This window comes from Chelon labrosus, assembly GCF_963514085.1.
Source record: "Chelon labrosus genome assembly, chromosome: 1".
In the NCBI taxonomy this organism is placed as follows: domain Eukaryota; kingdom Metazoa; phylum Chordata; class Actinopteri; order Mugiliformes; family Mugilidae; genus Chelon; species Chelon labrosus.
In genome coordinates this window covers 8,559,910-8,583,922 of record NC_140337.1, presented here as the reverse complement: position 1 = coordinate 8,583,922, position 24,013 = coordinate 8,559,910, and the positions used below count along the sequence as shown (strand labels likewise).

Here is a 24,013-nt window from a genome sequence, read left to right as displayed (position 1 = left end):
GGTTTGCGCCTATGAAAACGTTTTACTGCACTCTAGTGGAGAAAAGTAGAACACACCGGTTTTGTCGCACATCATTTTAAACCTGTAAGAATGAATAACTGCCGTGTCCTATATTGAAGAAGAAAATCTGTCAGCTATCCGTTCGTAAAGCAGAACAGCAAAGCGTAAGTGTGTTGTTGTCTTTATATTTTTACAGTTCGGGTAATGTAGTTCAGGTGACTGGCTCCGCCGTTGACCACTGCAGGTGTGTGCGCGTACTGAAATACATTAACCAGAAGCCCCCGGGGCGGTCGAGCCACATCGAAGGTCAGTTATATATCCGAGCGTGGTCGAGTTTATTCCGCCGCTACAGCTGCATTTAACACGTTTGTTGTGTATAATTTGTGTTCACCTGTTCACCGTTGTGTCACACAGAGCGTGTATTTACGCTTGTGTCCGCTGTAGCTCACTTTAACGTAGTGTTGTGTCCATAAGCCTAACGTCACTGTTTACTGCACTGAGGCATTAACGTACAGTGGTGACTTCTGCTGCTACTCAGTTTAACAAGTCGTAAAGTGTTTTTTTTTTTAGTATTATTATTAAAATTACTAATTTATTCAGTAATACACGCGTATGTCACGTTACAAACATAAAATGCACTAAATAAATAATGAAACTCAATAAAAGTTAACTTGTGTTTTTGATGTTATAATTTGGCAGGAACTATGAATTACGCTCGGTTTTTGACAGCTGTGAGTGCAGCCAGAAAGCCCTCCCCCATCAGGATGCTGAGTGAGTATCTCCTTTCATCATAACCTGAACAAAGTCAAACATTTGTAAAGGCCTTTAAAGAACACCTGGTTAATAATGAATGCAGTAGAAGTGGCCTTACTGGATAGAAAGTTGTGGCCCCCGGGTAAAATAATTTCCTGAGCACCTGTGTAGTTTGTACAGTCTCCAACCTGTGTGACTTCCTGATTGAAATGAACAATCAGGCGATCAGCTGGAAGCTACAGCAGCTAGGTTTATTGTTTTGCGTTACTTTTCAAGCAGAGGTGCCAAACAAAGCTTAATTTCATCGTGTCTATTGAGAACACTTGGTGCTTTTCATTGCCTTTTCAACTGCTGACAGGACAAAGACACAATTTGAAGATAATATTGACAGTTTTTCAGTGAGCTTTTGGTTTAATTTCAAAACATGCGACAGGTAATAAGTAGTATTAGCAGTACAAAAATCCCACAAGCAAATTGTACTTTTTATATATAAATGTATTTGTTGCACACCAATCATGATAATAAAAGAGACATACTTGATTTAAGCTCTTGTCATATTTCTCATCATATTTCCAGTTTGTCAGAAGTTTACCAACACTCAGTTAGTATTTGGTAGGATTGCCTTTTAACTGTTTAACTTGGGTCAAACCTTTTTGGTAACCTTCCACAAGCGTCTTGCAATAAAATGGAAGAATTTAATCCCATTGTTCCTGAATGAACTGATGTAACTTTCTTTGTTATGGCCTCTCCAATATTTCTTCAATATCCGTAAGTGTGCTTAGCATCATCGTCCCATTTGGAAAACCCATTTGCAAGCTTTAACTTCCTGGCTGATGTCCACAGGTGTTTCTCCTGTATGTTCGTGTAATAGTCCTTTCTCATGATGCCATCTGTGTTCTGAAGCACACCAGTCCCTCCTGCAGCAAAGCACCCACACAACATGATGCTGCTACCCCTATGCTTCACTGTTGAGATGGTGTTCTCCGGCTTGCAAGCCTCTCCCTTTTTGTTTTAAATATATGTTTAAGAGATATTTAAAGGAGACCATTTAAAAATAACTAATGAACCTGTAAAATAAATAAATATAGGCCGTAAAAGTCTTCAATAATCAATAAAACTCCAAAGCCTTCGATTAGTAAATATTTCTTTTGGATACCTGTGATTAACACACAGAATGTTTCCCTCCTAAATTTGAGGTCCTAATTTCCGGTGTAGCTCATAGGCCATAGCGTGATTTCTGCATTAGCATGTTGTTGATCAAACTGAAACCTCAGCGTCTTCTTTGTCTGCACCTTCGTGAAGCTGAGCTGCAGCAGCGGTCACCTCCATCCCTGATTTCTTTGGCCGGAGGAGCTCCAAACCCAAACACCTTCCCCTTCCAGTCAGCGTCCATCGCGGTGAAGAACGGGCCGACGGTCACCTTCGATGAGGTGGCGATGAAGAGGGCCCTGCAGTACTCTGCCTCTAATGGGTGAGACATCGAGACAGGGAAATACATAGAGCTGCACTATAAGATGTAGGAACTACAGGAAATACAGAGTAAATTATGGACTTATTTGGCTTTCAACTGTAGTGTTTTTTTAAAATGCGTATCTTATCTTTGAGTTACAAGAAGGACATCTTTGCAGCAGAACATGGAGACTATAATTTATCTTATTTGTTGATAATACTGCACAATGTCAGTCAAATAACCTTCTCACTACATGTTTTGTATTCCTGTCTATTATTTCCTGCGCTGTAAAACATTGTGTAAGACATCCAAATTATAACATACAGAATTATGTTGCAAACAGAAAAAACGCATATAATAGTTTTGATGCACGTAACGGTAAAAGAAAAACAAGTTTATAGCTGTTCTTTGTTTGGGGCTTTCTTCGTTTTCGCCTTTCAGTCAAACCATGTGGGCAGTAACATATTTTGTGGTGCTCTGTTCTTTGTTTATTCACTATAACAGCTACTATTGAGGATAATTACCCAGCGCTTCCTTTGTTTTATTCAAACTGGATATTTTCTTTTGAAAATCCATCTGACAGCAACACAAAGAGAGTAGCGAAACAGAAATGTACAGTATTATGTAGAAATACAACAGATCATTATGTGTTAAGTTCTGAAAGAGGCTGATTTACATCCCTGACCAGAATACCCGAGCTTCTGACGTGGATGAAGAATCTGCAGAAGAACCTGCACAACCCGCCGACCGCCGGCTACAGCCCAGAGAACGGACAGATGGATATGTGTGTAACAACAGGCAGCCAGGAGGGGCTCTGTAAGGTACCAGCTGTATTTTCATATGCTTTTCATCTGATGTCAAGACAAACATGGAGATACAAGACATTGTCCTATAACACATATCCAAAACCAGAAGAAATACGTCAGTGATATCAATATAGACTCCCTGGTTTTCTTATTAGGTACACCTTACTAGTACCTCCCCTTTGTCTTCAAAACGTTCTTAATTCATCGTGACATAGATTCAACAAGGTTCTGGAAATGTTCTTTAGAGAGTCTGGTCCATATTGACATGACAGCATCATACAGTCGCTGCAGATTTGTCCCAATGTCCGATTTCCCATTTCAAGACTTCCCAAAGGTGCTCTGTTAGTTAAGATCTGTTGACTGTGGAGGCCAGTTGAGTACAGAGAACTTCAAGATCATATTCAAGAAACCAGTTTGAGAAGAGTTTAGCTTGCTCCATATATCTGTCTGAACTTCTCCAGTTATACACACCCTCATGTACTCTCAGATCCTCCTCAGCCACCCAGCTTGTTGCACCACCTGCCTGACTGTTTTAGAGTATTCAGACGCTCAGCTCCACGCCTGACAAGTTTCAAATCCGGACTCAAACTCTTTTTAAAATAGCTTACTCCATTTAACCCACTTTCCCTTTGATCTATTTATATGTACATTTAAATCTGCTTTTATTATATTGCATTGTATGTTTTATTCTTATAATGTTTTATGTATTGCTGTTTTATGTAAGGTGACCTTGAGTGCACTGTGGTCATAAAGGGACGAACATGGTCATTAACAATACTCAGGTAGGCTGTGGTATATAAACAATACTCACTTGGTACTAAGGGGCCCAAAGACTGCCAAGAAAGTATTTCCCATACCATTACACTACCACCACAAGCCTGAACTATTGATACAAGGCAGTGTCCATGCTTTCATGTAGTTTATACTAAAATTCTGACCCTAACATCTGAATAATGTTTTCTCCAGGTTGCTGCCTAACTTGAATGGTTGTATGAGAATAGAAAACCGTCTGAGTCTTGTGTGTTTACCAATTTCTGTGTTTTAGGTGTTTGAGATGCTGGTCAACCCTGGAGACAATGTTCTCCTGGATGCTCCCACGTATTCGGGCACGCTTGCAGCGGTGAGAGCACTTGTCTTCATAGCAACTAATTCGTACAGCGACTCAACCGGCTGCACTCTTCTAACTTACTCTTTACCTCTAAAGCTTCAGCCACTCGGCTGCAACTTAATAAACGTTCCCAGCGATCAGCACGGCATGATACCTGCTGCCCTGAAGGAGGTCCTGTCTCGGTGGGATCCGTCAGATGTCCACAAGCCTGGCAGCACCGTGCCCAAGGTCCTCTACACCATCCCCAACGGAGGAAACCCCACCGGTGCTTCCATGACGGCTGAGAGGAAGAAGGAAGTGTACGAGGTTGGTCAAACAAGGATAGAAGATAAATATTTGCACACTCTGCAGATTTTAGGAATTACTTTGAGTCAGATTAATGCAGCCAGTGAAGCGCTGACTCTTCTCGCAGTTAAGGAGCTTTCCCTGCAGATTCACTCTTTTCCACTACAACCTATTTCTAACAGCTGGCAAGGCAGTACGACATGCTCATCATTGAGGACGACCCATACTATTTCCTGCAGTTTGAAAAGGTACACAATCACTTCCCTGTTTTTGTTATTTAAAGTGCTAAAAAAAAAAGTTTAATCACGTCCTTTATTCTTATTCTGATGTTGGTTCCAAATAAATTCAGGTCACAATCCAAACTGGTTGATGTTATGTTTTTTTTGTTTTTTTTTATGTGGCAGCCGTGGGCTCCCACGTTTCTCTCCATGGATGTCGACGGGAGGATCATCAGGACAGATTCGTTCTCTAAGATCCTGTCTTCAGGGTTAGTGTCGTTGAATCTGTACGTGCGTACGTGTGTGTGTGTTGGAGGCTGAGTGTATTGATTCGTCCAAACAAGCTCCTGACTCAACACGTAAACAGGGTGTGTTTGGTTCAGCTTGTACGTTTTGTCCTTCCCTTCAGGAAGGCTGGTGTTTGTGCGTGCAGGGTGATCTGTCTGTTTGTACAAAAGAACACCTATGCCCTTTGGGACGACACACATTTATATTAACCTAAATCTGTTTTTTTTTAACCAGAGTTTGTTAGAGCCGGCTTGTAACAGGATGTTGTCGATGGAAGACATTTAAAGTTATACCAACTAGTTTTGTTTATATTTTAGAGTGAAGTTCAGAATCCAGATCCAGTTTCGTGCACAGCTGCACATGATTACTGGTTTGTGTGTGTTTTGTTTTTTTCTTCCAGGCTGAGGATAGGTTTTGTGACCGGCCCCAAACCGCTGGTAGACAGGGTGGTGCTGCACATCCAGGCCTCGACAATGCACACAAGCACCTTCACACAGGTGAATAAAACATCCGCCACTTTTCACTATCACCTTGCTAAATCAACTATTTGCATCATCGGCCCACACGTTAGTAGTTTCCTGCTTTCTGTGATATTCATCCTACATCAGCTAAAAGAAACTATAAAATCAGAAGTATAAATTGAGTTACATTGTGTGTTGTATATTAAGCTTATAGATTACATGTGGGTGAACAATAGGAAAGAAATGTGAGTGCTTTAAGAAGTTGCCTGACAAGATTTCTTTAGTGTCAGAGTAATCGAAAGATAGTTGTCAGTACATCCAGTAGTCCACAGAAAAAAGTAAATATTTAGAGTTATTTTAGTTCATGACGCTCCTATCTATGCTCAAGCTGATATTCATTGCATTAAATCAGTTAACACTATTGGCCTAATATATATGCTTCATGTTTCTCAAGTACAAGACATAAAGAAGAAGTCATAAACTTGTACTACCATACTAATTGTAAAAATTTAACAACAAAATCAAATTTATTTTTAAACCCATAAAACTTAAAGCTTCTAAGTTTATTGTGCTCAACCTATTCTCTGCTGAACATGAAGAGAAATGAAATATAGTTTGTTTAAAAGGCACCACGTAAACCTCCATGCCACAGTTATGTATTGTCTGAGCAAAAATTGTCAACAGTGAATCACATTTGCGAGGCGAGTCATCACAGACTTGTGTACTCTGCCTACTTCGATTCCTACCCATTAGGCATGGCCGCTGTGAACGATTAATTTGGATATACAAAAGATCTGCTGCCTCCACTAATTAAATTCTTGTCTCTGGATTTTCCGCTAATCTCAACTCAAAATGTTGTTAACAATAATGTGGTTCCACTTAATGTTGAGCGATGCCATTATATAACCAGAGTCTCCTGCCTCCGTTCAGCTGATGGTGTCTCAGTTGCTGCACAGCTGGGGACAAGAGGGTTTCCTCCAGCACATAGACGGGTGAGCCACTTCCTGTCTAACCAGTTTGACTGGTTGATAATTATGACATCTGCAGTAAAAAAGAAAACTGAGAAAGCGTTTCTCCTTGCAGGGTGATTGAGTTTTACAGGCAGCAACGCAATGCCATGATCAGCTCTGCCGACAAGTGGCTCAAAGGTTTGTGAACTCATTGTTGAGCAGAACAACACACACCAAATCATAAGTGTGTATCCTTTTGAGTTTGATAAACCGAAAAAAAAAAATAACTGAGTGTGAAATTTCTGTGTGTGCAAAAGGATGACACAATACATATTTCAGCTGCTAGATTCCTGTGATTGACAGCTGGAAAAGTGAGCTAATTAGTTTCACCCTAGAAAACAAAGGGATTAATGCTGCCAGCTAGTAGACATGTAAATAAATGTTGTGGGCTAAATTAACAGAATCCTTCAAGACATATTGTCTCATTAAGCAAACTGTTGAAGGTCAGATACGAGAGGATGATTCATTCAGATGACGTCATGACCACAGACAATAAATTAGTTGGTCTGGAGTTGCTGAGAATGAAAATCTTGGTTAATTACTGAGATTACACTTCTCAGCACGGTGAAAGTACTTAATACTGGAGCTAATTGACAACTGTAGATTTGTTCGGTGATCATGTCCAGGCCTGCTGCTTCTATTTTGTTCATTTTCTTGCACATGTCCCTGAGTGACTAAGTTCAAACCTCCTGGGAGGTATTTGTGAAAAGACCGTTTTGACGTCAGGTGAAATTTTGAGTTGTAAGTGAGAAAAATATGAGAAAAATCGTGACAACATGGCTCTGTTTTCACCACATCAGCGGTAAATGAATAAAAGCACTGGATATTTAAAGCATCCATTTTTCAGTTCACATTTATTTTCTTATTCGTTGTTGTTATTGCCAACCAAGCTTCAAATGTCAAGCTTCAACTTCAAATGTGAACTGCAGTTCCTCAAATGGCCACTTGAGGCTGGGGTTAAAAGTGAGTTAAACGCCACTGACCACTTTGTTAAAATCTTACAACACAAATATAATTATGTATGGTATGCTGAGTACCTGTACATTGCTTCTGCTAAAGGCTAAAAATAGTGGATAATAAAAGGTGTATTCTCCAGTGCCTGTTTTTGGATTAGCCCACAGTAAGGTGGAGTCAGGCATCGCCAATTAAAAAAAACATCTTCACTACCCCTTGTGGCCATTTAAGGAACTGAAAACCTTTGTGACGGTGTTATCTGTTTAATGGACTGTACTGCAGGTTGGCCAGATTCTGTTAAGTGATTGAGTAAAGTTAAAGACGGTAAATCCTCTTATGAATCAGAAAGCACTCACCCAGACTTTCTCTCCCTGATTTCTTTATTTAGATGTAGCTGAGTGGCACACACCATCAGCTGGCATGTTCCTGTGGATGAAACTAAAGGGCATTGCTGACACCCAGCAGCTCATTATGGAGAAGGCTTTGGAGAAAGAGGTCAGCATGCGCACAGTCAATATCTCAAGTATTGTTACATATTTAATGATTCGTCTTCAGATTAGCACATACCTGCTGTCTTTCTAATACTTACACTTAATGTACAGTCAGGTACAACAGAGGCTTCTCTGTCTTTGTTTGTTTGAGAAGAGATGTTTTGCTCAAGGGCCGAATCAGAGTGTAGGATGGTGCATGTGAAGCAGCCATTGTTTGAACTGTGAGGATTTTCACTCCTACACACACATACACACACACACACACACACACACACACACACACATACACAGGATCTGTAAATCCCTGCTGACAAATGGCTGATTAGACATGTAGAAACAAGAGTGGGTACAGTCAGGCCTGCTTCAAAGTATCTGCACTGTAGGCTTGTCTTCTCTGAATTCTAAATATTTAAGACCTCTACACAGCGGATAGTAAAGAGTTGGTGCAGAACAGGACATGTGCTTTATTTTTCTGCTTCAAACGTTTAATGAATATGTGGTATACTGTCTGTCAGACCACGACAGAAATCAAAAGTGTTAATACATGATCTGATCAACTCAGAGCAGAGTTGGTCATCATGTTTCACAAGCAGACCAGATATTGTTTTACTATGGGGGTAAACATTATAAGATCTCTGAGAAGATAATTATACTCACTCACTTCACATAAAAATTGCCATAAAGAGGGAGAAATATAATCCTCGGCCTCTCTCTGACCGCACTCAGCCAGCCAATCACAGCTTCAAGTGGGTGTGAATATCTGGTCACTGGGTCCATAAATTGTTAGACAATGACTCCTCTGTTCCGATATTGGAACGGTGGTTTCAGAAGATATTTGAGATTTAGGTCAGGTCAGATTCAGGAAACTCTGAAGATATAGACACACCAAACATCAAAGAACCACCAACAGCAAAGGCCGACTGTGATGTCACATTACGTTGCCTTTGTCTTGATCAAAGATTTGCACTTGAACACACCACAAAGACTACAGCCAAAGGCCAGCTGGGAAATACATTCTGCACCTGCGTGAAAGGAAACAACTCTCCACACCACCAGGTGGCAGTACCCTGTATTCGTCATTCAGAAAGGGAAACCAGAAGAACTCAAACTAGTTAGGAAGCCAGGAGAAGCTACAAATTATTGTACAGAGCTGGCTTCTCCCAAATCATGCTGATCTGTTAGTCCAGAGTTTATTTATTCTAGATGATCATGTGATTGGGAAAATATGCAACATACTGAATTGACTGAAAAGACAGTCCGACTAGTGCCGACGTTGCAGGACACACTGGAAAAACTAGGGCCACAGACACTAAGTGTTGAATAATGGATCAATGGATTTGAGTTGCAGTTATTTTAAGTTACAGTATTTCCAAAACCCTTGTTCCCTTTTTAGCCAAAAAGTTATTTTAGAGGATCCATATCTGCTGGTTAAATATAAGGCTGTAGCTAACAGCTAATTAGCCTAGCTTAGCATGGAGACTGGAAGTTGAAAGTAAAAAAAACGCTATTACCAGAAAAGTTTGATGGCTTGTTGAAGCGGTACCTAAGATGGAGGAATAGTTTGTGAAGTAATGAAGAATTTATATAAGACAGAGAAGCTGATTTGCTCCCTCAGACTGGAAAAAGACAAATTCACTAGATTGTAGAAAACTTTAATTGGTTGTGTAGTGCAAATCAGTTTTGAGTACGCTTGTGGTGTGCCCTGGTTGAGGCGTTGAAATTAAATTTTGCTTTGGGGCTGTGTTAGTGGATTTAGTGTATGAACTTTGTTTAGAATTAAATGTAATGAAGTGTCTTACGTTAGGTCAAGACTCCCTCCAGCTGGTGTTTACGTAAGTCAGATAGCCTCTGATTACAACAAAGACCACTTCTGTTCTCACAAAGAGGATTATTCAACATTTCACCCTCTGTCTGAGCTTGGATGCACGAGGTAGTCAGTTGTGTAAAAACTTTGATAACCTGATGAAATTGTTGCTAATACACGTTGTATGTGCTCGTGATTACCTTCATTAAAGGTGTTGCTGGTTCCTGGAGGTGTCTTCATGATCAACAGTAGTGACCCCTGCCCCTACGTCAGAGCGGCCTTTTCTCTTTCTACACCGGAGCAGATTGATGAGGTACGCACTAATGCACTATCAATTAAGAATAATAAGAATAAGAAAACCTTTATTTGTCCCACAATGGGACAAACAACAGCCGACTCTAATCTCTGTCCTTAAATTTAACAGGCTTTCAGAAGACTCTCTTTGCTCATCAAAGACGCTTTGTGATGACAGATTTATTTTTCACCAGCAGATCCTATCGTTTTTAACTTATTGTTGAAGATTTTGATGATGTTTACATGTAGTAGTATGTTACTCATACCACTACATGGTATTACCGCTTGAGGCTGGCTCCAAAGTAAACCAATCCCCGCAGACCTCATGAACACGGCCAACTTTACAACAGAAATAAACAAACCTCTGTAGCTAATTTCCCTATTTATCATCATAAATAGGCAAGGTTAATTTTCATATTGATCTCTTGTTTAATTTGTGTTAAGGTTTAAATTCATACATAATTAAGGAGGTGGCTGCTTTGAGGGAGAGATGTGAGCAGTCTCAGGTAGCTAACTGTCCTGTGCCGAATTCACCTTTTTGCCCATTTTTGAACTGAGCTCCACAACCGCTCTGCAGAAATCCTATGGGTGACGTCACAGATGGTTTGTCTGTCTTTATATGCAGTCAATGGGGATCACAGATGGTTTTTAGTCTAGTACAGCAACACAAAATCATGAATGTAATGGACTGCAATGAAGAGTGATGACCCCGAAACCCACGGTTGGTAATGTCATAAAATGTCAACAACTCCACCTTTGACAGGTGTAAAAATTGTTATTCACTTGACTCAGTGGTTTTAATGGCGTGGCTTATCTGTTATATGTAAACCATAGCCAAGAGAAGACAGATGTTCATTTCCGTTCAACACAGCTTTGTGCTGATGTTTGATAACACTAAGAAACCAAGAGGAAAAAAAGACAGTTTGCTGCTACGTCATTGCACTACACCAAGGGTGTCATTTTACTTACATACAGCCTGATTTTATCTTTAAGGAGCCACACCAGTAACATAATAGCATGATAACTTATAAATACCAATAAGTAAAAAATTTCTCCTTTTGTTTTAGAGTGTTGAAGAACAAGTACATTATGAAAACAGTGCATCCGAGTGGAAAAATGGGAATGGCAACTATTTTTATTGAAAAATTGCTGTTAGCATCTTCTATGTAATTTTAGCACTTTGCAAGTTCATCCCAGATTGGACCCTTTTGGCAGGTCGGTTTTGGCCCGTGGGCTGTATGTTTGACACCCCTGCACTACACAATGAAGCTGTCTTTATCTTGTCTGTGAACAAAAAAGTAAAAAATAAAATATTTTGTCATTTTTTGAGTCTGCATGTTTTGTTTTGTTTTCTCCTAAAATGTTTAACGGCAGTTTTAAAAAGTTGTTGTAGGTGTAAACTTTGGCATTAATTGAATTAAACTTGGTGGGGAATGGTGGAAGAGCTAAATTAGAGAATAGCTGAAAATGTCTTTTTATCCAACACGAAAACTACAATACTACTACCACTTATTATGAATATAATTTTACATGAAGCTATGTGGTTTTTACATTGTGGACACTCCATTTATACCACTTGATACCATTAGTTAATGTATTACTTGACAGTACATGTAATTTCTGGGGTCATTATGACTCCAGAAGACAAACAACAAACCATCATTGTTTTATCCCCCATTGCGCACAAAGCCACCACAAAGGAGGATTAACAATTCTGTTGTCGAACCAATAAACGCCCACTTGACTCAACAAATCAATCTTCTCATCCTCTGACTGTTCAAAAGTCTAGCAACACTTGTGGTATGAAGAACAACTTAATTTTTACATTAACAAAAGGATCATTGTTTTGAAATTGTAGAAGTGGTACATAATCTGCAAGTGTTGTCTTGGGGGACATTTTGATTTGCCAGAGCAGAGACGGGTGTAATAATGTTGGCTGCATTTTACCTAGAGGGATTCTTGCATTTGTCCATGCTGGTTCCTTGTAATGGACTTACTAGGAAACGGAATAAAAATTTCTCTGCTGTGACAGGTCTATATGTGTGCTGTGAAAAAAGGTACATTATGCACTTGTGGCCGAGCCACAGTGATTCAGCTGTTGTTCTTTGAGGAACTTCTAGCAGCTACATACAGATGGGTTTTACTTGTAATATATGGTGACAACAACACAAAGCAACTGCTCATTAGAAAACAGCTATGCTGTGTGCGCCTTTAATGCACAAATCACCAAAAAATCTGTTGCATCATGTGAAAGAATCATCGCCCAACATGCTAACAGTGTAGCTACACTGACTGCTTGCTGCCTTACAAAGCTTCTCAGGCTATGTGTTTGGACGGTGATGGACAAATTGTTTGTACAATCATTAACCAAGCTTTTTTTTTTTTTTAAAGCGCCTACTCTTTCCAAACTGTTTTCCATCTGTATTTTTACATCCCGTCACAAACTGGCTCAGATGAAAACATTTAAACTCGACATTCACTGTGGACTTGACAATCTGACATATACCAGTCAGCCATAACATTATGACCAGTGACGTGTAACGGGAATGACGATGATTATCTATGGAAAACGGTGGCCTGGCTCATTGTGCTTGTTGAATGTGAATGTTTGTTTTTACATCACGTGAACAGCCAGTTCAGTGTGTGTCGCTTACTTGGTGAACACATGGCGCCAGGATGCACTATGGGAAGAAGGCAAGCTGGCGGAGGCGTGATGTTTTGGGCAATGTTCTGCTGGGAGACATTAGGTCATGTCATTTACGTAGATGTCACTTTGACTTGCACCACCTGCATTGTTACAGACCATGTACACCAAATGATAATAGAAAAACCATAATGTTATTGTTGTTTGGTGTATAACTGAACTAATTATTCACAAGATAGACTTTTTTTCTGATCACCTTATTAAATCACAAGTTGAAGTGGAGACGTCATCTTTCCATGAAGCCTGCATGCTTTGGCTCTCACGCAGGCGTACCTGCTGACAGCAACAGGGTCCATCTGTTCACTGTTTTTCTTTCCTTTGTGCACACTTTCTCCCCGCTGTGTTAATATGTAGCACTCTCCAAGCAGCGTGACCGAGCTCTGAGAAGTGTTTGTGTACAGCTGAAACTTTCATCTGTAAAGGATAACGGGGTCAAAGAGAGGGTTAAGGAATAAGGCTGCTGTAACAAGTGTACCTCTTACTGCAGTAGAGGAGAAAAACATTAAAATCTTCAAATGAAGGCTGAACAACCGTGTCAATATTCTCCTAGTAGGCTTGTAAAAGAAAAGCATGCTCTTACTAAAATGGGCACCCACAACAATATCTTAGTGTAATGTAACAGCTTGGGTCGTTGAAACTGAAGAAACATATCACATTTTGTTATGTTTGGATGTGAAAGATTAATGCAGCATCTGTAACTTTAAACTTCTCTTGCGGCATCAGATAATACAGAACGTCTCGTGTTTCAATCTGAAGTAGTAATTGCACTGTCCACACAAACAAAAACACAAGCAAACACACATATACCCCCTTAAATATCCATAGCTTCTACTCACAGATGGAGCATTATTGACCCAATTATTGACTGTCTGCAGAGGCCCCAGTACATTGTGTCGATTTCAGACTTTCACTGCGGCTTCAAGGTCGTTAGTTATCAGGCCTGGCACATAAGCTAACGGTCAGAACAGCCTGAATGACCCTGACTTAGTCTTTATTTAGAGGTGCTTTTTGTTCTACCTTCATTTTTTTTCCAGGAATCATTGTTTTAATTTACTAATTGGTTTGAAAAGGAAGCAGTTTTTCGTTTGTCTGCTATCTGTGGCACCAACGTCCGGGGTCTTTTCAGAGTCCAAGCTTTTTGCCGGAATGGGTTTTGACCACAGTCCATTTACTTGTCAGTATATGCCATGTCTTAAAGCAGATGTGCAATGAACAGTCTACTTACTCCACCACAGAATTAAATAATTAAATGCACTGATGCTTTATGTGAGCATGTTTTTTTTTTTTTTTTTAGTTTTTGCACTGGGGAAGTGCCCAGACCTTACTCGTGGGAGTCTCAAGGCCAGCCTGTATAAACAAATACAAATGGGCAATGAAGGACAAACCAGCGTAAATATGTTAGCAGATATGTTCACTTGAGCTGAGATTGGGAAGCTATGAAGGCCATCTATTTTGTTTAATGTATTCAGGTTTGTCATTTGATTTGTGATTACCTGTTTATGGAGACGAAATATTACCACATAAATATAAATTTTATCATGTTATGGACAAGTTTTAAATGTTTTTGAATCAAATGAGAAAGTGTGATATGAAATGATTCACTTATACAATGACTAGGAAGAAGCCAACTGGAAAATTTCAGGTTCCAGGCGCCTCCAACTTTTGGACTCCTGAATTCGCTCTGTTCGGACATCATCTGAGCGCTGTGGAGCTGATTTTGTTTACAACAAAATGGCTGCCGTTTGGGGGTTTGAGATGTTTTGATTCAGCTATTAAATCTGTTGTGAAAATATATTAAAGTACAACATTTTACAATCTCATAGACACATTTTTTTATGTTTTTGTCAACAGTCTCTCTGTTTAACTAAAGGTGACAATAAATTATCAATGATTCATATGAGGGAGTCTGATATGAAAGTGGTCACTCATAAAATGACTCTGAAGGAATGGTAATGTACTTACGTATTTGTTTGATTTGCAAATAACCGGTAGCCAACTTTTTTCTTATCAGCTTTACAGGTCATTTATTTGTTAACATCTGACGGCCCCAGGTGAACCATAAAAATGTCAGCTGGTGCAGCTTTGTGGATAAGGGAGGTATTGAAGAAACTCACCGTTAGAAATAGAAAACACTACTTCTGTCGTAATTTATTCCTACCAGCACGGCAATGCAACGCAAGCAACCCGGCGACGTTGCCTCCCAGTGTGCCCTGAATCGGATTGGAAACTATAGTTGCTGGTTCAGAGCGGACAGGCTGCCGGAGGAGGAGGATGGAGAAACAAGAGGAGATATAGCGGACGACAAAACACCGACTTAAGGGTTTTTTCACCAATATTCCGACCTTGAACGGCAATAAACCACGATGTGAGTATGAAAACTGGATTATATTATCGAAAAATGTTTAGTTTTATTTCGGTTTATCGGCTTTCGTCGACGCCGAGTTGGCCGATTCTCGCACCGTTGCGTTTTTCTCTTATGAGGTTACGTTGCCGCATTTTTCGGTATTAATTCAGCTTCTTATACTCCCTATATCCATAATTCTACTAATGTCAATTGTGGCATTTAACGTTAAATATTGGTTCACATTGGTGTACAAAGTAAAAGCTGCTTTTTAATCCTAAAAAAAAGGTTGGTGCAGTTCTGAAACGGTCCTCTCATATAATAACGCTGTCCAGCACTTAGCCAGCTCCAACGCCCTTGTATTTTTCCAAGACTGTCAGCTTCATGGTTAACCTTCACAGCTCGACATCGTGATAGCTCCATTACATGAGGCTAATATGTGTGTCTCGCTGTCTACACTGGATTTAACGGGCTCACGTAAGGCGGCTGATAATGCCGTCTTCGAGGCTGTGTGTTGCAATGGAGCGAACTAGGAAATAGACGGAGCCCGCTTTCAGCCCCGTTATGTGGTAGCGTGGCATTGTTTTCGTACTTATCGAGCCAAATAGCTGCTGTTATAAAAAATGAAAAAGATCCCTGTATTAACGTAACGTTAACCATGATCCCTTTACACATTATTGTGAGCTACTGACACATAAATACGTGTTTCTGTGTGAAGTAACGCTAACGCTTTAGCTGTATATATATTAGCTAGAGGCGGCTTCGGGCAATAAGACTTGTCTGAAATGCGATGTTATTTTAATGTGTCTAGGAATTTAAACCGCTAGTATGTTAGTTAAATAGTGGAACCTGTCATTGAGGTGACAACTAAAATATTTAGGTGATATTTATTAAAATAAAAGCTCGTTGGTTGTCTCGTACAACCCTACAAGACTTTAAGGAAATGGTCAACAATGATTGCTTTCATTGTGCACCACCAGCTGTGCACCCGAAACACAGTGTTACATTTATACACACACAAAACTGGACGTTTTCAGATTTCTAGCAGTTTTACTTGACATTTTATAAACTCAGTAATTAAAACTGAAATATAGCTGCAAAATATACAAAAATGCAAAATAAACATTTATGGATGTTGTTATTTTACCAGCCAATTAATGATGATAATGACCATTAGCGGCTGTGCTGTTTTCATTTTATGGCTTGAACCGCCCTCTTATCAGTTTATTCCAGCTGCCGAGCGTCAAGACACATGTGTACTCGGTCCTGCTCTGTCTCTGATTAATACATGTCAATCACTTGGTTGTTTCAGTGACATGTTTCACGCTGCGGAGCCAAATACCAAACTGCCTTCCACCACCAAGAGATAGCCAGTCTACAGGATGGAGACCCAGGAGGAATGACAGAGTCCCTTCTCCTTTGGGTGATGCACCGACAGTTGGACAAAATGCACTGGGCCGATGGATTTGCTTTTCTGGTCCTGGCGTCCCTTATCTCTTGTCACACCGCCGGGGCCTTATCAGTGGACACGGAAGGAAACCGCACGGAAAACGGCAACGCGACAGACGGTGGCTTTGTCCCGGTTGTGTTCACGAAAGTAAGCCAGATAATTGCCCGGGAGGGGAGCTGCGCACTGATTGATTGCAATGTCACCGGAGACCCGTTCCCCAGCGTTCAGTGGTTCAACTCTCATGGAGATCGCCTGGACACAAGTGGTGAGACAGAGTGCTGTTACTTTAAACCTGGTTTCCTGTTCTCTTTGTCACCAGCAGCTGCCCGCCGGTCGATTATAATTTCATTAGCAGCAAATAGAGAAGGGTGTCAGGTTTGTTATTCACTATAAATTATAGTGTTATGGACTAATAAATATATAAAAGTACTTACAAACCAACATACACACTGAGTTTCCACTAAGAAAATGTTGTAGCAGAAGTGGTGAGCCAGGCACTTACAGCTTTCATTCAGCCTAAAACAAATAGCAGACTCATTAATATGTGGTGTGTGAAATCACAGTGCTGCACAAAACGCTGATTACTGCAAATAACCAGATTAAAGGGGATCATTTTGATGTAAATTGTAACAATCCAAATATCCACTCAGCCATCAAACATGAATCAACATGGATCACATACTGTATTCCACAATGGTTAGCTGGAAAGCTATTTTAGGATTTGGGATATAAGAATATCTATACATCCTCATAGATATGAAAGAATCCCACTGTGTTTAGATCAGGTGGAGCCATTCTGTGGAGCCTTCTGGTTCAGCCACATCGAGGTCACACGACAGTGGACGTTGATTAAACTTGATTTTGTCACATGTAAACGGGGAGGAGAAGTAGTAGCTGACCTTAAAGCCTGTTTCAGAGAATGTTTTAAGGATAAATCGTGACAGTTAACGTAAAAAAAAGGAAGAGTGTAAAGACGAGACGGGAAGTGAAGACCATGAGCAGTTGGTTTCAGGGCAGGTTTCATTCTGATAGACCGCAGACATTTGTTTTTTGAATCTTTTCAGTCAGGAAATTAAGTGGAATCCGACTTCTGAACACGAGGACAACACAGCCGTGTACTCCTGAGGGGAATTTGGCACAATTATTGCACATTTTTGTCTGGCAGCACTGATTATTCTCTTGCTGTGAAGGGAAGTCTTTGCCAGTTAGACTCGGTCAATTCTACTAATGATTTTCCTTCGGGCCGAGCCGTCTTTGTCTGTGTTTGAACGCGTGAGCCGCCTCAGAAGGAATGTGGAGGGGAAAAGTTATTTGTGTTGATGTCTCTCCTGAGCCAACCTGTTGAAACCTGCCGTCAGAGAGGCTACCGCCGCAGTGTTGTTATTACGACCGACCAGCCCAAAACAGCGTCTGTGAGCTTCTCCCCTGGGTTGCACTCAGGAATATAATTAAGAAGGAATATAGTTTCCACAGCAGTGTCACGAACCTGCAGGTTGTCCGTTACAGTGTTTTCTTTCCCTGCATATTTGCTTGTAGTGCTGGGCACCACATCAGTCGCGTCATGTGACCCGGTGGTGGAGATATAATTAGAAACCCTGCTCTCCTGAAAAGGCGGATGGGTGGGACTCTGTTTGTTAGCCAGGCTTCATTTCCTGACATCCCATTCATCTCCTCCTGAGGATAGCAGTGTGGGATATTGATTGCGACTGTTTCTACGGTCTACAGACTCCATAACACAGATTTAGAGACTCCTTCTGTGAAATCTGCCCATCTCTACTCCCACACAGCGCAGACAGTAGGTGGCTGAGGAGGGGCTCCCGTTGAATTCACTAAAACCTGTGGAAAAATCCTGCCTAGAGAATCATCCTAACAGCGTCAGCCGACGGTAGAAAACTGTGGTGGATGTTTAAGGTTATCTGACCGACCATGACACGTTTTGTAGAATGACACATAATCTTTGTTGCTCTTCGGATTTAGTTTTGCTTTGAACAACAAAACCACATCAGAAGAAAATTCTGATAGCATGTACACTAAGAATCAGGGAAAATAGCTTGTTTGATTCTATCTAAAGGTAACCACATCTACCTGTAATATTGTTTAAATTGTACAGAAATGTCAGTGTAATTACTAAAGTGAGCTTTAGCTATGATGATGGATGGATGGTCTGTATGCTAAGCCATGCAAACTGAATGCTTGTTGTACCTGTATATTTTGCAGTCAGTCTTCAGAGTGGTATTGAGTGTCTTATCCAGCTGTCTACACGAAAGAACATTTGAAGTTATTCTATTAAACTCCACAAAGTCCGTCCATTATTGATCTATTATCAGCTGTTTCCAGTCAGACAGCTGATAAGAACTGGTTCAGAAACGAAGCAGGGGCAGAACCAGACTGCAAACACACACAATGCATGCGCTCATTCCAACATTTAAATACATTTAAATATTTAAAACATTTGATTCAGTCACTCCTGTATAACTACTACTGTGGATGCACTCGCCACAGTTGTTGCTTGACTGATGTTTTTGTTTTCGTGTTGAAGCGAGTCACTAGAGCTTCTACTTAGATGTGCTGTGATTTATAAGACTGGCACTGTCTTTACAGTTAACATTACATGATTAGATATTTTTGTAATTTGGGGAGCTGGTTTTAAAAATCAAATGTTTGAAAATAATTAGACACTGGATTTTTTTAACTGACCATATAAACCTTTACAAACATGTAAATAGATCCTTGTTGTCCTGATTAGTGATACAAACCTCAGTGCACAGAGCAGTGTTTCCAGATGAAATGCAGCCTTGTGTTTAAATATTGAAAGCTTGGCATGAGTAATGGGGTCACTCCTGCTCTCTGGTCTGCACTGACATCTTCGATTTAGATCGAAGACTGGCACATATGCTCGGGATACATGAAACCAGCTGCTGCTTTAAGGACTTTGTTTGTAGCTACACTTAAATGTGTTTTTATAAATATGTAAGGTGCGACGTGTGTTCTCCTGAGTCGTCAGACGCCACAGAAGGAGTTGGAACAGTACAGCGTAAGCACATTTGAGAAAGCGAGTTCGTTTTAAAAGTAGCAAGCGTCAGGAACACTGCAGAGGAGTTCGCTGTGGAGTCAGTGAGCAGGAAACGGATGCGTAAAGAGGATTTTCAGGGCTTAAACATAGACTTTAGAGTCAGTCACTTAGTGGGTCATGAAGTGTCAGCGATTATTCATGATTCTAAAACGAGTCAGGACGTCTGTTCTCCATTTTACAGCAATAATTCAGGTTTTAAACAAACATCAAGTTGTCAAACTTATTAGAGGAGAACAACTAAGACAAAATCCAGATAATGTGATCAGGAGCTTTTCTTAATTCTTTTGTTTTTCTTACTTGGTGTTTTCCAAACTCATGACCGTCTGTGTCTGTAGGTGGGAAGTGGTGGCTGCTGGACAGCGGCATCCTCAACATCACCAGCATCGAGTTTGCAGACCGCGGCAAGTACACCTGCATGGCGTCCAACGCACACGGCACCTCCAACTGCACGGTGACCCTGCGCGTGGTCATCACTAAAGGGGACATGGGCGTGTACTACATGGTGGTGTGCTTGGTCACCTTCACCATCATCATGGCCCTGAACGTCACGCGCCTCTGCATGATGAGCAGCCACCTGAAGAAGACGGAGAAAGCCATCAACGAATTCTTCCGCACCGAAGGCGCCGAGAAGCTGCAGAAGGCCTTCGAGATCGCCAAGCGGATCCCCATCATCACCTCGGCCAAGACGCTGGAGCTGGCCAAGGTGACGCAGTTCAAGACCATGGAGTTCGCGCGGTACATCGAGGAGCTGGCTCGCAGCATCCCGCTGCCGCCGCTCATCATGAACTGCCGCACCTTCATGGAGGAGATCCTGGAGGTGGTGGGGGTGGAGGAGATGAGGCACACTTTTCTCAGACAGGCTCCCGAGGGACGGCGCGAGTTGGCGGGCAGGGTCGCCGCCATCGGGGCGAGGGACGTCTTCACCATCCTGCAAGAGGGGGAGGGCGGGCAAGGTCTGGAGCGGGAGCGGAGCGAGTCTCCTGCTGCCGACTCCGACAACTCCTCCATTCACGATCAGCCGCAGCACATCGCCATACAGGTGTCGGTCCACCCGCCGCTCGCCGTCGGAGACTGCTGCAGCATAGAAGCTCCACCGCAGGCAGAGGCCACTGGCTCCTCACTCCCCCCTTCCTCCCCACCACCACCACCACCACCACCACTGGCTCCTGTTCACCTTGAGGAGCAGCCTGAGGCGGAGGGCGTGCTGAGCGCCGAACCGGCCGCTCCCGAACCGACTGCAAATAAGACCCCTCCCTGCCAGGTGTTTTATGAGAGCCATGTGTGACGAAACCAACAAGAAGTTCTCCTGCTATGCATTTCCACTTGAAGACGACAAAAAAAAAAAAAAAAACGATCCACCAAACATTATTAATTTCACATTTTGGAAACAATCAATTTTTATTTATCTTTTCAGAAGGTAACAATCTGTATAAACCTTTGTAGGCTGATCTACTGAGACTAAATCAGAAGGTTTTTAGACTCTCTGGACTTTCATGCTTGAATGTACACTAGAGGAGTAATCAATATTATTAATGTAATAAGCAAAGAATTGTAAAGGGACATTTCCTGATTTTCATAGCTCTGATTATTATTTAAATAATTGGGTACTTGGTTTGTTAGTTTCTTACAGTGCTAGGGTTTTTATGACTTAACTCCAGGAACTTGCCTCAAGCTGCTCTTCATGTTCCTAGACTTCCTTCACTCGCTACAGACGTCACCTACAGCTACGGTCACAGCCGCTCCGCTGTAGGAACACTCTGCTCACACAGAGGTGCATGCTGTCGAGAGTTTGGTCACGTTTCATGATTGTACGGCCTTCTGCATTTCTATAGAGATTACGATTAAGCCAGGTGAACCTGCAGTATATATCCTGACTGGAAACACACCTCTGGGTGGAGTTTGTATCTGTTTCCCTCGAAATGTTTTTATGAGTATTATTCTATGACCCACTGTGGTGTGATTTCTGTCCCTCGGCGTGTTTAGTTTTCCTCAGTAGAGAAGAGCAGCTCCTTTTCATTTCAGTTTTCAGTTTGACCCCTGACCTGATCTCAGCACCATCTTGCTTTTGTAGAGCCTTTCCAGTAGTCGTTGCGTTTCCTGTTGCATGTGTTAAGTGGACGGTGAAGATGTCTGGCATCTTCCTCCGGGACTGAAAGGACTCCTTTTGTTTCCTCCTTTGTTTGGCTAACGGTCCAGTCTGTGGCAGAGATGAACTGTTTTGCTTTCACTGGTGCTCTTGAGACGACTCTTTTTTTTTTGTAGTGGAATAAAATGGAAGTGCTGTGCAAAAAAAAAATCTGGTCACAGACGTGTTTTTTGTTGGTCGTTAATTACTGTTCATGAATTCCTTCATTTGAATTAGTTTTACTTTGAAAAGAAATCTAAGTAAATTATCGTTTAGGGAAACAAGGACATCATGAATGTTTAATCCTACAGTTGTATCAAACCTATAGCCATAACAAAGATGTTTCTTATTTTATCTTGGTCTGTAATAGGCACATCATGGGACTTGAATGCTTCTGCAATCATTTAATAGCAAAGTATCTCAAGTTTTTACTCTTCGGTCTCTTCAGACTCGTGTGTTTTCTTCTGCGTAGCTCCTGAAGCCTCCATGTCATTAAAGTTAATAATATAAGGCAGACTGTCTATCGTCAGGGCAGCAGTAGCCATGGCTACACGGCCGTTTTGACGCAAAGGTGATGGAGGAAATGGATCTTTTATCCGAAAACAGTGACGTGGACAGAAATCTCTTTAAATCTGTGAGTTAACCCCGACTACGCACACCGAGGCAGAAAATAATCATGGTCATGTACAGAAACGTCTTTAATACCAACAAAGACCTTGAAATCGGTGATTTTTTAAATGAAGTCTGGTGTGTTTTATTTCATGCTTTTAAAGGCTTTCTAAAACCAGTGTGAACTAAAGACGTCTCCTGTAGATGACCGGTCAATGAATGATAGATGTGTAACGGGACACGAGGAGAAGAAGTGGGCCACTGTGACTCTTTTAGCCTCTGACGTGTCTCTGAAATACGTCCAAACTGAAAACTAGAGACTGTTTACAAAAGCCGCTCCGCTGGGGAGCACAAACTCGGCACAAAGCTGCCTCTGTCCTGTCATACCCCTGAGACAAAGGTCTGAACGTCAGGGGACAACGGGCTCAGAGCAAATGTTTCTCGTTTGTTGAACTTGTCAAGAGGTGTTGATTCATCCAGACGTTGATTCATTCAAAACAAAGTCTCCACCTGGATTTAACTAAGCAAATAGGTACAAGCCTCCTATTGGATAATTACCGCATGGGCGATTATCTCGTCCAATCAGAGGACGAGAAAACGCTGTCGTTACCGTAGGCCACAGAGAAGGTCTAAGAGCACTAACTTGAAATGTGACTGGTTAAACAGCGTCATTACAAAGTGTTTCAAGCTTCAGCCGCCTGCTGTTTTAAAATTGCTTTTTAAAATTTGAAAACTAATTTAATTAGCAAATTCACTTTTTTGTTGAATTAAAAAATGTCTTTACAAAAACAACAAATAACAGCAAATAAGTGAATCGTTTAATTATTTGTTGATGGATCAATCGTTCATTGGTCATTTTTTTTTATAGATGACCTATTGGATGTCCATTAAAATATAAAATAATAAATTAAACTTTGTAATTTAGGTATATTTGTAATCAGATTAAGTAATGCCTGTTTATATTGTACAATTAATTATTGGTTAGTAATATATTTTCATTTCACTTGTGGTCCTCCATACAAATACATACGTTTAAAAACCAGACAGAACTCCTCTGCTCATCTCTCTTACCTTCTTCATTCTTCATCTTCGTGTACTTGCCTATCGAGGATTTCCTGAGAGCTTTTACACGTTTCATCCGTTGTCAGACATTCGTCGTTGGTTTGACAGTTTAGTCAGCTCCGTATCAGCCACGGCATTCGCTGAAGGAAGCAGAGGCATCTACGGTCCCAGCAGGGTAAGGACCAGTTCAGTTGTTCTTTAGTTTGATTCTAAACATTTTTAGATGAAGTTAATACAAAATAAGAGGAGAAGACTGATCTAATGAACAATTTGACCTTATTTCCACAGGTGTTCTTTGACACCATTGTCTTTGAGCGGTCTCTTCAGAACTGCTGGCATCTCGGCTAAGTGATCCTCTATAGTTTCAAGTCTACTATAGCCATCTCTCTCTATATATATATAATATATATAAGCTAATATATCTGAATTGTGTCCTTGTCTTGCATTAACCCATCTGATCTCTGGTGTTTTATTTAGATTGCACTTACTGCTGAACTTCTAAAGCTTCAGCAGAACAAACAGCTCTCATGTAACGTATCTGTTGAAGATATGACTGAGCTTCTGATAGAGGAGAGCAACTACACACCACATCTGACTTTTACTCTGCTAATAAAGAGGAACTGTAAAGATTAAACTCTTGTTTTCTTTGTGTTTGAAGGATGTGGGAATTTGAAGTGGACGGCTTCCATAAGACCCATGCCAGACCTCTTGTCCAGCTGGTAAGGAC

General features: G+C 41.0%; 2 protein-coding genes across 3 annotated transcripts; both read left to right on the top strand.

The window, feature by feature from the left end:
• The first annotated feature begins 47 nt into the window (after nt 1–47).
• Nucleotides 48–11,236, top strand: aadat (aminoadipate aminotransferase). Of its 2 annotated transcripts, none has more exons than XM_084542683.1 (14): nt 48–164; nt 700–771; nt 2,056–2,224; nt 2,892–3,024; nt 4,055–4,129; nt 4,214–4,423; nt 4,585–4,650; nt 4,807–4,889; nt 5,309–5,405; nt 6,300–6,361; nt 6,453–6,517; nt 7,722–7,828; nt 9,840–9,941; nt 10,053–11,236. In XM_084542683.1, the coding sequence occupies exons 2-14, from the start codon at nt 705–707 to the stop codon at nt 10,092–10,094; spliced, it is 1,278 nt and encodes a 425-aa protein (XP_084398809.1). In that variant the 5' UTR covers nt 48–164; nt 700–704; the 3' UTR covers nt 10,095–11,236. The 2 variants fall into 2 exon arrangements, with proteins under 2 accessions (XP_084398809.1, XP_084398810.1); XM_084542684.1 differs by lacking the exon at nt 48–164 and adding an exon at nt 280–306.
• Nucleotides 11,237–14,759: 3,523 nt separating this feature from the next.
• On the top strand, nt 14,760–21,813 carry mfap3l (microfibril associated protein 3 like). Its single transcript, XM_084548050.1, has 3 exons — nt 14,760–14,991; nt 16,280–16,682; nt 19,826–21,813. Exons 2-3 carry the CDS (start codon nt 16,367–16,369, stop codon nt 20,773–20,775), a joined length of 1,266 nt encoding a protein of 421 aa, XP_084404176.1. The 5' UTR covers nt 14,760–14,991; nt 16,280–16,366; the 3' UTR covers nt 20,776–21,813.
• The last annotated feature ends 2,200 nt before the right edge of the window (nt 21,814–24,013 follow it).

What these genes read in the sequence shown, in the direction of transcription:
- aadat (XM_084542683.1), top strand. Translation starts at nt 705, where the DNA reads ATGAATTACGCTCGGTTTTTGACAGCTGTGAGTGCAGCCAGAAAGCCC. An exon ending in CAGTACTCTGCCTCTAATGG is followed by an intron (nt 2,225 to 2,891) that starts GTGAGACATCGA and finishes ATCCCTGACCAG; the next exon opens with AATACCCGAGCTTCTGACGT. An exon ending in TCTAAGATCCTGTCTTCAGG is followed by an intron (nt 4,890 to 5,308) that starts GTTAGTGTCGTT and finishes TTTTTCTTCCAG; the next exon opens with GCTGAGGATAGGTTTTGTGA.
- mfap3l (XM_084548050.1), top strand. Translation starts at nt 16,367, where the DNA reads ATGACAGAGTCCCTTCTCCTTTGGGTGATGCACCGACAGTTGGACAAA. An exon ending in AGATCGCCTGGACACAAGTG is followed by an intron (nt 16,683 to 19,825) that starts GTGAGACAGAGT and finishes CTGTGTCTGTAG; the next exon opens with GTGGGAAGTGGTGGCTGCTG.